Genomic DNA, 14,753 nt, shown 5'->3' on the forward strand with positions numbered 1-14,753 from the left:
TAATTTGGTTTTCCTCCAAACTATTATAATGCAAAAACAATCCTCTTGCAGAAGAGCACTGAATTTAGAAGCAGACATCAGAAACAATGGAAAATACTTACCAGATTTTTGCAAGTATCTACAAGGTCATTCATAAATTTCGATGTTAACAAACGCAGGAATATACCAGAGTGCATTTTATTAGCACTGTTCTGTAAGAAAGCAAGATAGGTTAATTCATTTTTTTCAGGTACCATATATATGATATTCACTTCATGATCCCATTAATGAAGAAAGAAATATAAATTCCTTGAAAAGCTTTACCTTCACACAATTGCATAAGCATTTTGTACACTGCATTATCAAAGTCCTCAGTGAGTTGATCTGGGCATCTTCATTTAGTTTGTTGTTAGAAAGAGAAATGCTTTCTCCAGCATAATGAATGAGAGACTAAAAATACAACAGTTAAAATACCAGTTACGTTCCTTTATCCATTGGTACAGACACAGTGCACACAGAGACAAAAGGTTATGATTCTCACTTATACACTCTCATTCATATAGCTTTATATGAAATACACACTATATAGCATATAGTGTGTATTAATGAGTTTTGACCTTTTTTCTTTCTTTGATTTTTGTTTCACACTTTCTGTTCTGTGACAAAAAAATGGCCCAGACCTGTCTGTAACACTGACACTTTCATTACAAAAGAAAAATATAGCATCTCTCCATGATGTGTAAGTTTGAGGTTTCCATATTTAGGCAAGAAATAACTTCTGATAGCAGTAGTAGTATCAGCAATAATAATAATTATAGCTGTCTTCGTACCAGTTGAAACCACCAAATGATCTTAAATTCCTGCATGAAAGACCTAAGGACATGTCTACATGTCCATTGTTATTTATTTATATTTAAAAAGGGGTGACTCAGAAACGTATCAGTATTTAGAATACTTTGCCCTGCAAAACTGATGCATTATTGGTGTACTGACAATATGAATAGAATTTTTAAATTATTTCTATTTAATGGTTTATTTCATTTTTAATAGCTCCCAAATGCATTGCCGCTTACCTTAGCCTTCTGGAACAGCTCTGATTTACAGACATCCTCTTCTTTAAATATACCAGTGTAGCAATAGCAGCCAAGAACACCAGTCAAGAGACTGGCACATCTGACAAGGTGTTCTGCTGTAACCACCTTAGACTAAAACACACAGTATAAATACCAGTGGTTTATCATGAAACTTCTTCATCAAAACACAGAATTGTTCAGAGCTCCTACCATCTCAGTGGCCTCTTCTGCATGCATGAAGTGCCTTGCACTGGGAGGCCTAAAACTGGATGCAGTATTTCAGATGCTGCCTAAAGTCACTGTTAATATAACCCATACTTGCAGTTTTCTTTTACAACTAGTCCTTTACACATGCTGTGTTTTTTTACAAAACCTAAATATTTGAGACCTCTGTGTCTCAGGCTATCTTGGCTGAAAACTGGCAAGGGCTTAAAGCATTACAGGGGCACAGAAACTGAAACCAACATCACAAAAAAGCAGGGCAAGTGGTTTATGTGGCAACTTTTCACACATTTCCACTTCTATACAGCTTCTGTGTATTCCCATAATTTTGAAAATAACATCATTGGCAAAATATCCATAAAAGAAATGCAGACTTCTCTATTTTGTATTATTGGATATAGTTTTTAAAATGCTTGTTGTTCAACTTTTCGTGGCAAAAGGAATTAAAATCTATGTACTTTGGCCTTGAAAACACATTGTTTAGAAGCACAAAGATGTAACAGTCATTTCCACCTTACCTTAGAAGCATGGATGCTTAAAAGCTTTTCTGCCATTGCTAAAAGACATTGCTCCAATGTTTCCCTAAGATTCTGGTTAACAGCAAGTCTTGAACCAGTCACATTTTTATCTGCAACATTTACTGCAAAATTAGTGAAAATATCCATTTCATCAAATGTTGTCTGCAGATACAGCTCTTCAACATCGGAAAAATTGCTTTCTTCTTTCCGTTGCAAGTGCTGCACACTTCAAGAGGAGACATAATTCTTAGCGGTCAGTATACAACTTACAAGACTTTAAAACCATCATTTATATACAAGGAAAAAAAAAGCAAAATAAAGTATTTTATCTTTTTGTGTTTCCAAACTCTGGTTGATTTCTAATTTCTGAGGTGACTTTGATTTGGCAATGGATACAACTTTAGCTCTATCTGAAGAAACTGCAGGCAAAAGTGAAGTCTGCACACGCATCCTATGTTCTACTGTAGTTCATATAGCAGCATCTGTTTTGCATTAAGATGGCTGACCTCAATCTACTTCACACAACTGGCACAGAAATTCAAAACCACCCTAAAAATAGTATTTTTAGCTTCTAGTAGGAAGGTCTTATATTTCATCAGAACAAGTTATACACATTTTAGTTTATTAGGAGGAAACTGGATATAGTCCAAGGGCTTGAACATATGAATCACTGAAATATGCAACAGCATTTGTAAGACTGACTCTGACAGAATCAAGCAACGTGAGGCCAGGGCCACAAATACAGGTGGAGTGGCATGAGGATGTATGAACAGTAAGCATCTAGCCAAGTTTCCACTTAGCATTAATCTTCAAGAAAAATCTTTAGATATATGTTTCCTTTAGAATGGAAGGTAATGTTATAAAGCATGAACAGGTATTTCTATAAAGCTACAAATTATTCAAAAAATATAATGAGTTGATATACCTAGTGTACTTATGGATAAAGAGACAAATATTTAGCTAAATCGCTGAAGATAAATAATACACATAGCCCATATAAGGTATTTTGTTCAGTACCTGAAGCTTTGACTGTCAGCAAAAGACTATTTTAACACACGCTTAAAGCATCTTAACAAATCACAAAAGCACTGTTATTTTCATGGGGTCTCAAAGGTGTTATACAGAAAGATGCAAAAGAGCTTGAGGAATTACGCATTTCATTATCTCTGCCTGCTAAACTGACAAATATAAGAAGCTTAAGTATCTATAAAGATTGATTAAAAACATACCATTTAGCATCATTTTGGAAAAAAGTCATGGCAGCTCTACAGTTCTTCACTGTAAGGCTCACAAGAATCTTTTGTAATATAAGATGAGGAAAATCACTGTAGAAAAAGAAAATCATTTTGTAGTTTCTTGCCATCAGACAAGCTCTTGGGATTCCTGAAGTACACCCAACAATTCACCAGATCAACTGCATATCTTCGAAGCAGCTTAAGTTTTCACTTAAGGTTTTAAACATAGTTCAAGTATCTGCTGTGCTATGGACAGATAAGTAAATTACGGCCCCAGAATGACATTCCACAATAACCTTACAAACTCTGTAAGCTCTACCAAAGCACTAATATTATGCAATTCTGTAAATCCACTTTTTCCTGTGTAATCTCCTGTGTCACAGAGTGAACTTACATATAAAAATAGGCCACAAAGACTTTACCTGCAGAGCACAGGAGGCAACTCTGCACATTCTTCCATTTCTTCTTCCAAACAGCTGGACAGTAGCCATTTCATTATTGCTTGCCTTAACACGGAACCCAGATTTCTTTCAGAATTATTCTGTTCCATTCCTACATCTAAATTTTCTGGCACTGAATAGGCAGTCATCAATAATGATAAGCAACATACAGCAGAACTGTAACAAAAAGAGAACACAGGGCATCTGTGAGAAACAATGTGGTACTTAGCACTCTAAAGCGAAGTCACTACTTCTACATGCTCAGGGAGCATCAAGTATATAAGCAAGTTATTAAGCACACATACTGGAAAGCTCCTTTTTAAAAAATCTGTGGTTTCAAAAGCCACATTTTGGCTATTACAGACATTTCCTGTCTATTTTAGACTGTTTCCAAATACTCATTTCAGAATCAAAATCTAGAAGAAAACGTACTTTTTAACTTCCAAAATCAACTTTTCTTTCACTTTCCATTTGATGTTTTTAGTCATTTTACATTTGAAGATGCTTGCCTCTTCTCCTCTGCCTGCTTTGAGATTTATGTCTGAAATTTATGTATTTATGATTACCTGTATTTATGCCCATTTCAAATGCTTAAAACACAAATTTGTACAGTTCTTGAACAGAAATACAGCCACAACAATAATGTTATTTTGAATAATACAGTGATTTTGGCTGCACAACAATAGCAATGTGAATGAGACACAAAAATATTATCCTTGCTTCCCATTTTACCTTGAAGGCTTACATGCAGGTCCTGAAAATATTTTCCAGAGTTCTTTATCTGTCACAACAAGATTTCCTTGAATCATAGCTCCAAGTAGCCCAAAGCTCTCCACTTCAATTTGCTGGAAACTAACACTACGAATGGTAAGAGACCAAATCTTTGCCCAGATTCTCTGGAGCTCCAACTTGTGGATACTTTTCAAATCAGTCTTCCGGTTTTGACACAAAGCCATCTCTCTAAGACACTTCAGCACATACGGGGTCCTTTCTCCTCGGCGCTGCTGAGGCAGCAACTGGTGAAGTACACTGAGTAAGGGAGGTAGCTCACTGTTAGGAAGACTCAGGGGATACTTTGATACTAATTGAGCTGTAATCTGTAACCTTGAAAACACAAAGTGAAGCAATTAATATCAAACATATGTAAATCTGTGTCTTCAAAAGCAAATGAACAAAGTGTTCTCCAATTGTCATTTTACATTTATACTTTCCAGTATTGAGCCTATTTGTTTACTAACAAAGGTTAAAGATTGTGTATTAGTACTGTTTTCACTTGTAAAGCCTGATCACCTTGCTTCACTATCACCAATAATTCCTTACAAGCCGACTTCATTGATTTCTGACTACAAGGGAAGAAAATTTCAGGAAAAAAAAGATTTTTTTTCCTTCTCCGGGACTGGCCTGTTATACATTCTGACCCACGGGGTAGCCTTAAGGGTGAAATTACATAAACAGAACATTACAGCAACATCTCTTCAGATAAGAGAAGTAAAATTCATCAAATGAACAAAATGTTAAGCTGGGCATGGTACGTTGGAAGGATGCTGCTCTTAGCAATGGTTGCAACTCTACTCAAATTACAATACTTGTGGTATTTCTTGGAGATGGCCACCTCCACACAAATGGCATGTTAATTACTCAAAACAGGCACTTTGCCTCAATACTGAGAGCAATAAACGCACATACCTACACACACAGAAACCTGCCACCCCAGCTCAGGACTCAGATCATAAGCAGCTGCACTGCTGTGGAGCCTTGTACAGCACTTTTCCAAGAAAAGTCAGAAAGACAGAAAGGAGCACTAACGGAAAAAAACATCTGGTGTAATCTATTGCAGCTAAAAAGTCAACATTTTTGGGCTTAGGACTACAACTGGTTAGTTCTGGAAAAGTCTAGCTGTGGTCTTTTAGCTTGATTCCCTGTCAAGCTCTCTGCTACAGAATCCTCCTGCAGCAGTCAGTGGAAGACGGTATGTAGCTATACCTCAAGGGCAGAAGACCCTCATCAAACAAAATGATCCCCTATCAAGGTCCAAGCTAAGGTGCTAGGCCTTGCCCCTCAACAGTTTTTAGGCCAGATATTATGACAAACTGTGTGAACCAGCCCAAACTGTTAACGGTTGCTGTCCTGTGACACAGCCAGCTTAAGAAACCAGTAAATCTCACGTTCACTTCCCAATACTAACAAGCTGGATCACATACACAACACTTACATAAAGAATGGCAATATCTAGAACAAGAGACGAGGAAAAAAAAAAAAATCAGAGGCAGTAATATCTTATACACTACCACACAGTTTACCAGGCCTCATGTTATTTCTTAGGAAACCAAAGACACAAAATTTTTACAGCAAGAGTGCCACAAACACTACTCATTACTTTCCAAATGCTGTGATAACCTAATCTGAGTGCTTAGATCTATGTCTGCATGCCCAGACACTTCATCTGAAAGCACATTCAGAAGTATGTAAATGTAGAAAGATGTCTGTAGTGATATTTATTTCACGTAAAGATGGTATTACCAAGGTATGACATCAAAATCCTTCTGGGATCTTTGCAGGTTGTCTCGAATTATCTCCCAGCCTAGTTCAATCCTCCTGCGCTTGCTTGGTAAGGTTTCATCATTGGGCTCTCTTTGTGAAACAGCATAAGACTGGGTAACTTCCAGAACTTTGGTATCCTCTGTAAAAACCTTTTATAAAGAGAAATAAAGAAGTATGCAAATAAAAAAAAAAATGTAGGGAAAACCGAAATGATAAGATAAACTGGTCTATTTTTTACTGTGCATAAAGCCTCTTAAGACGCAATCAGAATTATTCTTTACTACAACAGAACCTTTGTTTATAGTCTAATAAACAACACTAGTGAAATCTAGTGTGATTTAGGAGCCACACACTTCTAAACTGCACAAAAATTAATAATTAAACACAACAGAACACAGACAAAAGGTACTAATACATCAGTAAATGATTCTGAGGAAATGCTAAAGCCTATTACTCTAAAAAAGTAAAATGCACAACACAGCAAATAAATAGTCAACTTTATATTCAAATAAAAACGTTACCTGATGACAAATATCAGCCATTAATTCAATCAAATTTTCCTTTACAGTAATATTACGTGAGGCTGAAGAATACTTTCCTCTACTGCTGATGAGATTTATTTCATTCACCAGCAGATCATACAGGTTATATAAGATACTTTGCCATTTTTCTGAGTCATATGCACCTGTACCTGCAAAATCAATGAAAAGATAACCTGTACCACATTGTATGGATACAATATGCAAACCTACCTGTATGATGTAAAATACACACCTACCTAGACGATGCAAAGTACAGCCAAAATCAGAGTAAAGCACAAAAAGCTTAACAAATGCAGACATGCAAAACAAGCCTTATAATGGAGAATGAATAAAATAAAAAAGTGGAAAAGGTTAAAGAGAATTTAATCAGTGTATACAAGTAATTAGGGAAGGAACAAAGTTTGTAATAAACAGTTCTTTTTCTAACTGGAAAGACTACTATGATATGCAATGGATAAATTTGGACTGATTATAAACTCTTTGCCATTTGTAGACAATGTAAAAAAAACAACACCTTTAAAAAGATGCTGCAACTGAAATAGGCCATGACAGACAAGCAGAGTTACTGAGTGATCTTCTGTGAAAAATTTTATACAGTAAGTCAGATTTAGACCATAGTAGTAATTTTTAGGCTTAAACAGACCTCGTAAGATATGACCACATGTGACAATCTAAAAACAATCCAAAATATTCTTTCCCTTCCCCAAATATTGTATGCTTTGATTCTTTAAAATCACCTTTTGATTTAAAAAATTTAAACCCCAACCCTTAAAGGACTTAATACAATTAATATTCTCTTACTGCATACAATTTGAAAACTCATTTTCACTTTCACTCAATATTAATCTATAGCATAAAACTACTGACAAGTAATCATCACTCCCATTAATGTTTCCAAGACTCAGTATCAAAATTCAGAAAGCTGGCACAATTCAAACAATCGCATACAGTGATAGAAAAAACTTCAAAAAACTCAAATAACTTTTGCTGTACCTTTTCCCTGAGCTTTTGCACCCTTTGGATGATGAATATGAACTTGGAAACGAAACAACTCAATTATTGACTCCTTCAGGGAATCCTTTGGTCTATATTGAGTCCATATATAAAGGACTGTAGGCAAAATTTCTTCCCCTAATTTACAAATCCGTATGCGACAGTTGACAGCAAACTTATTGCAGAAGATATTCATTGCTCCAACAATATGATCCAGGCCTGCAGCACTCTTCTCTTGCCTGCAACATAAATCTAACACTCAAACTTCCAGAATAAATAATCTCATTTCTTTTCACAGGAATTGTTTAAACATGAATACTAGCAAGTAACTATATTTAGAATATTATTTGCCCACTAAATCCAGAAGTTAATATTTTCAGTAATTTATTAAATTGGAATTCAAAGACAGAACAAAATATGCCTGAAGAAGTATTACCTGCTATTATGCAGGTATTATCCCAAATACTTAAAATGAGCTATCTTTATAAGTAAGTATTAGCATACAAAAGGAGCACTTGCAACATACCTTGCACACTGCATTGCTTTTGAAAAGAAGATAAGCATATCAGAACTCGACCCATCAGTTTGGAAGCAGTACCCCCTTGCAAGTGTGTGAATTATCCTAGCCACCAAGACTCTATTAATCTTCCCAGAAGGTTTGAGGTACAATTGGCCATACAGGACCAGCAACTCTGCAAACATATTAAAAAAAAAAAGTCTTTATGACATAATGTGTAAATATGTTATAAATATAAAAACATGTATATGCATATATACTACAGAGGATTACATAAAAATGCTGGAAGCAAACTATTGCATTGAATACATAGAAATGATCATTCTGAATTGAGCTGCATTTCGCTATTCACAAAAGTTAACAGGGCAGGGGGAATGTGCACGTGGGAAATAAAGCATGTAGTCTACACTGGAAGTAAAGTTATATTCATTCTGAACTGTGACACAGTCTGCTTTGTGTTACACTGAGCAAAGTACCTACCACCGCATGATCAATTTGCACAACTACTTCCACGCTCAATTTCTACTCTACATCAAGTAGAGCAGAGGCTCCATTTGTTGCAGAATACACAATAAAATACTTGGAAACAATTTACAGCCACACATACACTAACAAAGAATTTGGTGTAAAAGGAGTAGGTAAACCAATCAGAACAGTTGAAACTGAGGCTCCCCCATATTTCCATTACATGGAAATTCACACAGCTTCGAGTTTCTTTTAGTAAGATTAAGTTCAGCTTCTACTGGCCTCACAGGACTCCTTTGATAATGCGGCCAATATGACAGCTTGTCATAATTTTCACAAACACGACTATAAACATTCAGAAGCTCAGAATTTCCAGCAGATAAGAGCGCCTTGTGAAATCAGTACTTGTTATCTAACTTTGGCCAAGAACTGGAATCCATGTTTACTCTCAACTGCTGTACCGGATCACTGATTTTGTAAGTAGAAAACAGACTTCTCCATTGTACTCCAAGAATTATAAACAAGGTGGAATTGCTAAAAAAGGTTATGATAACCTTTACAAAGCTCATATCTCTCCTTTAATAAAAGCAAATTGCTTCATTTAATGGATTTAAGTCTGACTTCCTCTAGATTTATGACCATTAGTCCAGCCTCAGTTCAGTAACTGAATTCAACTGTGCCCCTTAAGATCTAATGCCAACATTTCTTCTGTCACTTTTCCAAGCTTCCACCCATACACAGATTCAGCAAACTTCTGTGTTCCTAACCTACCTAACTGCCACACAGTAACTCTCATAGGCTCCTCATGCAATCTGCACGTATACTTCCTGTGACACTCAGTCTTAGCTTCCCTTCTGTGACTTCTTCAACATGTCTTTAACATCCCTGGTTACTTGTCTCATTCCCTACCCACCTACCATCAGTTCTACCCAAGTACCCAATTCTTCAAATGCCTTTCCTGTCTAGTACTTTGAATTCCAGCTTCCAGCCTCCCTATCTGACCAGCAGGCTTACAGCCCTTTGTCTTCTACCCCACTCACTGGCTCCTCGTCACGGGCAGCTTTCCTATGCAGTTGAGGCTTCAAGTTCTATATCCATGGTCAAATGGTACCAAATTCTTTAACTTCTGAGATCTCACCCTCAGGCTCTCTAACTACCAAACCACACCTCTCAATCTGAATGGTTCCATTTCATTTCATCTGTATTTCCACTCAGTTCAGGTTACATGCATTGCCATCACTCAACTTTTAAATCTGCTTTTATCTATTGAAATCTTAAGCTTTCTAGGTTGTCTTTTTTTTTTATATATGAAATATGTGCATATAACAACAGTGACACAACAGGCTTTTTAGGACCTTCATAAGCCAACAAAACTCTGATAATAAAATTCAATAGTAATGCTTTATCAAACCTACACCAGCCACTACCTAATAAATTGTGAACAGGAGCACATTTGCAGCGCACACATTCCATGGATTTGTTACACATATTAAGCCCTGTGGAGACCATGTGTTCATATATTAACTCATATAGAACCTGATTCTATATGAGTACACATGCTCAGCAAGCAAGAGGCAAACAGGATGAAAAAGAAAAAAAAAAATCAATTCCCAATCTTTGCTGCTTTAATTCAACTGTAAGCTTACAAGGCTGACACTTTTTTAGTCCACTTTTTGTGTAGCACCTCACACAACAGGGCATAAAGAAAGCAAAATGTACCTAATCATGCTTCTATAATAGGAAAAGACATTTGCTGTACGCTTAAAAACGTTACCTGACCACTGCTTCTGGGATATCTCACACCAATATTTCCTTACTGAGAGAATATCTTTAAGGAGTATACTACTACAATCAGATCCACATGCAGCACAACTTGTTGGATCTCTTATAATTTCCAGCACATAAATCAGAAGTTCCTGACATTTCAGCCTGGGTCTTCCTATATGAAGAAAGAATGTGAGATTGTAATTAACCTAAAGTGTACCAAATAAATCTGAGTACCAAACAAATTATTTGTAAATGTTTATTTAAAAATAATAAAAAAAAAAACACCTCAACAGTTCAGAAACAGTTCTCTTAGGAATCACCTAAAATAGCTTCTAAGGAATAAATTACTTACGAGAGGACAAAACAGTTATATACCCATTGAATAATTAGAAAAAGGCATTGTGAACATCAACAAGGACAGAGAAAGAGCACAAAGGACTGATTCACATCAAGATATTTAAATTGTGAACACCTGGAAGTGTGTGAACCCTACCCTGGTAACTTACATCAGAGTAAAAACTCAAAGTTGAAAACAAAGCACCAAAACAAAAAAGTAATTCCGTATGAACAGATGTTACTGACTTTTATTAGCACATCTGATTAAATATTTGACCAAGCTTCCAACTTCTTGCACTTTTTTCTGTCTGGTAGTTTGGGTTGAAGCAGATGCATTTGGTTTTGTCAGCTGCAGGTTTTTCATTTCTTTCTGGAAATACTTCTGCAAGACACTTCAAAAACAAAAGAGATTAATTATCTGCACGTTTATGACTAAACAAAAATAGGCAATTACAGTTTTAGCCTACAGTGTCAGTGCTTGTTCTTCTCACAATTCTAAATAATGAAGACTAATTGAAATATATTACAGCTTTAGAATGACAGAAATAATCTATTAAAGGAGCTGTAAATTCTAAAATAATCCAGAAGCACCTTAGAAACCAAATTTTCCTTTAAACTTTGTATAATGCTAAACATACAACTTATAATTAGGGAAAAAATACCCAATGACAAGTTTTTCTATTTAAGCTGCAACATTGTACAACAAAACAGTAAGAAGTATTCTTCACTGTTTTTACTGGGGAAAAACTTCCAAGTCCTATTTCACTATTGTTAAAAATTAACATGATTACATTTTAGATCTAAAAATAGACTTTTCACTGGCTTTGTCGCTAGCAGTTACTGTCAATTTTCTGGCCTCCTATTTATATTCAGTTCAGAATCTGTATTTCTGTATTTCTCCTGTGCATTTCTAATGTATTTCTGGCCATCTCAAAAGAAACATACAAAATTTATCAAATACCTCTTGTGGTATTACTGGTATAGCTTTGAAACAAGAACTACTCCAATGCTGAGCAATTAAAAACATAATGGAAAGCTGACCAGCCTATGAAAGCTAACACTTCAGAAGCACTTTTAACATGAAATTTAATACTGGGTCCACTTGCTCCAAGAAGAGATTGCACAAACACTCAGACCAGTCTCACAGTACACCTAAAGCACATTATATAAGAAAAGGGACTCTACAAACCTGAGCCCAGCTTCTTTAATTCACAAGCCACACTCCTTCCACTGTATCTTGAAGAACTCAGGAACACAAAACATTCTAATGAGCTATCTACAATCTACATATGAACTACACATTGAAATTCAGATGCAGAGGATAATTTTCAATAAAAGAAAGCAACTATTATTTTTTGCAAGAAAAAACAACCAATTAATTAATGATCAGTTTCCTAGCAGTTAAGTTTTCTGCATGTGTTGCATTTTGGCTATTTTAAATTTACTTCCTTCAGAGACTAACACAAGTCACTTCTTGTTTACAAGCTGACAAGAAGACTAAATCAATCTGTAGAAAGATCAGCATTAAAAGAGTCCCAATAAACAAAAGAATGATGTTTCAAATAAGAAAACTGCAACCATTAAAAAAAGGAAAAAAAAAAACAATGAAAACTACCTAAATACAGCATCCCAGTTGAGCTGCTTTCCTTGTTTAGAATCAGAATTCCGGTCCAGCTGGAGAACTGTTTCAGAATCACGGAGAAGTCGCTTGAAATTTTCAATTTCCTTCTGAAAATGTATTTCAAGAAGAATTATTAATGATTCCCTTCACTGCTAATTGAGGCACACACACCAAAAGAAAACTTGTTACCCTTCGCTCCACAGCTTTCTCATTTTCAAGACGACGACAACAAACAAGCAGATTGTGTAATGCAAGACTCATGGTTCAGTTTAACAGAAGGGTCATTTGTATCTGCAAAGAGAAGAAAATGATAAAACAGTAATTATTTTATTTTATACAGAGCCAAGTCAACCAGTCAAAAACATAGCTATGTGATATATTTAAAATTATAAAATGCATTCACTTGGAAAGGACCTTAAAGATCTTCCAGTTCCAACCACTGCCATGGGCAGGGACACCTTCCACTAGACCAGGTTACTCCAAGCCCCATCGAGCCTGGCCTCGAACACTGCCAGGGATGGGGCAGTCACAGCTTCTCTGGGCAACCTGTGCCAGTGCCTCAGCACCCTCACAGGGAAGAATTTCTTCCTTATATCTAATCTAAAACTACCTGTGTTCAGCTTAAAGCCATTCCCCCTTGTCCTGTCATTATATGCCCATGTAAAAAGTCCCCCTCAGGGTTTCTTGTAGGCCCCTTGAGGTACTGGCAGACTGTTATAAGGTCTCCCCTCCAGTATCAAAAATAACCACAGTGCCATTTCACTGAAAATCTCATTCATGTCTGGGTTAGTCTTATTGATCACAAGACTGAAGCAAAATCTCATGCCAAGAATATAACCTATTCCCAAATGCAATGGTCAAAGAATAACAGCAGAAATCCCCTTCACATGACTGACTTTCTCCCTTTTTCTCAGTGTTAAGAGTAGAGTTGGTCAGGCAATATGGAGTGACATTTTAAGAAGATTCAAATGACACAGAGCTGAACACACTCAAACAGCACTTTCAATAGCCAGCTGTTGTCAGTACCTGTCTTAACCTCATGCTGCCAGCAGAAGGCAGCACTTTGAAAACTCTTCCTCTCTCACACCACGTTTTTATAGGCATGCACTACCACATTGACAAATCCTTCTGGACTCAATATGCCAAAGAACGCTCAAGTATCAATCATAACAGAAAACAACCTTTTTCTTCTGTAGCAACTTAAAATGATGCCTCATCTTCCTCAACAGAGGCTGGAATTAGCTAGATCCTGCATTTCTACTTTACATAGAATTATGCTGACACAGAACACAACAGTGACATTGTACACAATTTTTCTACTTCTCCTTTTACACCTTTAAAGGAGACCCAAGAGAAACTCAGTCAGAAAAAGATAAGACAAACTCAAGATAACTCCAAGCACATGCTGCTGAGGCTTCAGCAAGCGACTGAGAATAGGCATTCATGATACACAGCACTGCATCTTGTGCACGTAAATGTGAATATAAAAACACACATTTAGAAAAGCAAAACCTGAAGTATCTACTGCCTTTTATTTATTGCTTTTGGCTTCAGTCAAGATCTGGCTGGGACTAAGTATAATCAAGAGATACACTGACTAATAGGTATGTATGAAAATAAAATGTAAGCAGGAACGCTGGCTGTACAGTACAGCTGAACTCATTTAAGTGATGAAATGAAATTAAAGTTGATGCTTTTGCTGAAAGAGAAACTGAAAGGAGGAAGTAACATTTTAACACTAACAGTGTCTAAAAAGCTGATGGGCTGAAAAATGGTGGACCAAGAACTGTAGCAACATGGGTTTTATGTTGTAGGGTCTGGGTATCAAACAGGAAGATGTTAGTCCTCTAGTTTGTACTTAAGGGCATTTCAACAGGCATAATAACAACAGTGAAAAATTCCTAATACTGAATCCATCTACTATTTCTCTTACCAGTTACACAGTTTTCCAACTACCCATTATGACCACCGTCACCTCCTGGTAAAGACCACGTCGGTCAAGGTGCGCACACATCAGTAGTACATAAATCACCGCCCCCAGGCATATTTCCCCCCCCACCCCCAGATGCTCCCGCGCCAGAGCACGGGGCGTTACACTAACGGCCGCCATCAGGCCCCTCCCGCACGGGGACCTCCCGCTCCGGTACCCCCGCAGCAGGCGTGAGGCCCCTCAAAACAGCGTCACGACGGCCGCTGGGCTAAGCCCGGGCCCGTCACCTCAGCTGCCCAAGGGCGGCAGAACTGGGCTCACCACCCGAGAGGGCGCGAAGCCGGGCAAGGGAAGGGGAGGCCGAGCAGCCCCTCAGGCGAGAGCCGAGGGTCGGAAGAGGGGGACAGGAGCGGGCCCACCTCCGAGCGGCGTGGCGGGCGGTGGGAGCCGGCGGGGTGGAACGGGCGCCCGCGGCTGCGGTTTGCGACCCCCTCTCCTCCCAGCAGCGCGTAGCTGGGAGGTGCAGGGCAGAGCAACGTGCACGGACAGCAGCGGCTGCGTGCGGACCTGGAAG

The 14,753-nt window shown here is 37.4% G+C and overlaps 1 protein-coding gene across 2 annotated transcripts in view; it reads right to left on the minus strand.

The window, feature by feature from the left end:
* ATM (ATM serine/threonine kinase) overlaps positions 1 to 14,733 on the minus strand; it is a 60,968-nt gene extending 46,235 nt beyond the window's left edge. Inside the window, exons 1-16 of one of the 2 annotated variants that reach the window (XM_061457764.1) lie at positions 14,599 to 14,733; positions 12,439 to 12,540; positions 12,244 to 12,356; positions 10,875 to 11,020; positions 10,300 to 10,464; positions 8,070 to 8,235; positions 7,544 to 7,782; positions 6,530 to 6,693; positions 5,988 to 6,157; positions 4,200 to 4,571; positions 3,450 to 3,644; positions 3,022 to 3,117; positions 1,793 to 2,018; positions 1,053 to 1,184; positions 304 to 429; positions 102 to 191 (exon numbers count right to left, since the gene is read on the minus strand). In XM_061457764.1, the coding sequence (XP_061313748.1) occupies positions 102 to 191; positions 304 to 429; positions 1,053 to 1,184; positions 1,793 to 2,018; positions 3,022 to 3,117; positions 3,450 to 3,644; positions 4,200 to 4,571; positions 5,988 to 6,157; positions 6,530 to 6,693; positions 7,544 to 7,782; positions 8,070 to 8,235; positions 10,300 to 10,464; positions 10,875 to 11,020; positions 12,244 to 12,356; positions 12,439 to 12,510 (2,472 nt within the window). In that variant the 5' untranslated portion in view covers positions 12,511 to 12,540; positions 14,599 to 14,733. Of the gene's footprint in view, positions 1 to 101; positions 192 to 303; positions 430 to 1,052; positions 1,185 to 1,792; positions 2,019 to 3,021; positions 3,118 to 3,449; positions 3,645 to 4,199; positions 4,572 to 5,987; positions 6,158 to 6,529; positions 6,694 to 7,543; positions 7,783 to 8,069; positions 8,236 to 10,299; positions 10,465 to 10,534; positions 10,765 to 10,833; positions 11,021 to 12,243; positions 12,357 to 12,438; positions 12,541 to 14,598 lie in introns of those variants that run through there. The other variant, XM_061457763.1, reaches the window with a different exon arrangement.
* Positions 14,734 to 14,753: the final 20 nt, after the last annotated feature.

This window comes from Pezoporus flaviventris, unplaced genomic scaffold (assembly GCF_033815535.1).
Source record: "Pezoporus flaviventris isolate CSIRO_AGI_PZ_B2104156 unplaced genomic scaffold, CSIRO_AGI_Pfla_v1 ptg000025l, whole genome shotgun sequence".
Lineage (NCBI taxonomy): Eukaryota > Metazoa > Chordata > Aves > Psittaciformes > Psittacidae > Pezoporus > Pezoporus flaviventris.